Raw genomic sequence first — 1,236 nt, 5'->3', positions numbered from 1 at the left:
AGATGGTCGGAAAAATTTAAGTGCTGGTGCGTTGTAAAATACTATAAACTTATTTTTACAAAATTCTTCCATAGCCTGGTTTTGAATACCAAGAATTGAACATAAGTTACCATATTTATATTATCCTAATAGAAAAATTATAATGAGAGAAAACAGATTGTAAGAGAAAAAATACTTGTTAAAGTTATTGGAAGAGTTCTTTTGTTTATAAATTACATATATTATGTCTATATTCTATAACATACTTATAGAAACATCTTAATGGAAAAGTTTAACTGAAAGGTTAAGAAACTTTCCGGAATTCTACGGTTAATTTTGGTTCAGCTGATTTCTTTTCTTCGTGGTTGGATATTTTTAATTTCGATTAACAATGTTAAGTCATACGCCAGTTAAAAATTCGGGAGCGCAAGCTGCTAAATCTCCACAGCCGGAGCAAGATACACCAGTTTTTGAGAAATGTCATATCTGTAGTGAACGAAAAGACAATAAGATAAAATGTTGGTTAATAGTTAAATGTAACCATTCCTTCCATCGTGCTTGTATTGAAAATTTTCTGTCAGAGAATAATGCATGCCCAGTTTGTAATCTTTCTTGTGAATTATCAGACTTAAAGAGAGTTACGTTTCCTTTAAAATCTAGTAGATCTAGAGGAGCTAAATCTCGTGGTGCTCAAACTGGTCATCAATATACCACTCGTAGTATGGTACTACATGGTTTTCAAGATACACAAACTCCGTCTGAGTTTCCTCTCCCAAGTAATGCGAATCCATCTGATTAATCGGAAAACTTTGATAATGAGGCAACAACCTCTCAAAACCTTAATGAAACTTCTGTTGATTCGCTAAATGTTAACCCTTCTGTCGTAGATTACGGGCAAATTAATAAAATGATCCAAGTTAACTTAGGCAGAGCTTTAAAGAACTTCAAGAGCGTTCCTCAAAATAATGTACAACCTACAATCGATTATAATTTAATAAATAAAATGATTGAGACAAATGTTTCGAAAATTGTCCAAAATCTAAATTTAAACACAAATAGTAAACAAACTCAATCACAACAACTACAACCGATTTCAAATGTTTTGATAGAAACATTTGAAATTTGAACCTAATGGTGTACAACCACCTTTGGCACATCCAACGGTCTCTATGTTGAAGAATTTTTATATCGTTTACGTTCTCTGATTAATGATTACTTTAACGGTGATTTCAATTTTGTCCGTCCGAATCTTCATAT

The 1,236-nt window shown here is 32.0% G+C and overlaps 1 protein-coding gene across 1 annotated transcript; it reads left to right on the top strand.

Moving 5' to 3' along the window:
* The first annotated feature begins 370 nt into the window (after window positions 1-370).
* LOC124421102 (RING-H2 finger protein ATL3-like) lies at window positions 371-778 on the top strand. Its single transcript, XM_046955906.1, has one exon. It carries the CDS (start codon window positions 371-373, stop codon window positions 776-778), a length of 408 nt encoding a protein of 135 aa, XP_046811862.1.
* The last annotated feature ends 458 nt before the right edge of the window (window positions 779-1,236 follow it).

This window comes from Lucilia cuprina, unplaced genomic scaffold (genome assembly GCF_022045245.1).
Source record: "Lucilia cuprina isolate Lc7/37 unplaced genomic scaffold, ASM2204524v1 Scaffold_1372, whole genome shotgun sequence".
Lineage (NCBI taxonomy): Eukaryota > Metazoa > Arthropoda > Insecta > Diptera > Calliphoridae > Lucilia > Lucilia cuprina.
This window is presented reverse-complemented; position numbering and strand designations above follow the sequence as displayed.

Coding starts and splice junctions, on each gene's coding strand:
- LOC124421102 (XM_046955906.1), top strand. CDS start 371: ATGTTAAGTCATACGCCAGTTAAAAATTCGGGAGCGCAAGCTGCTAAA.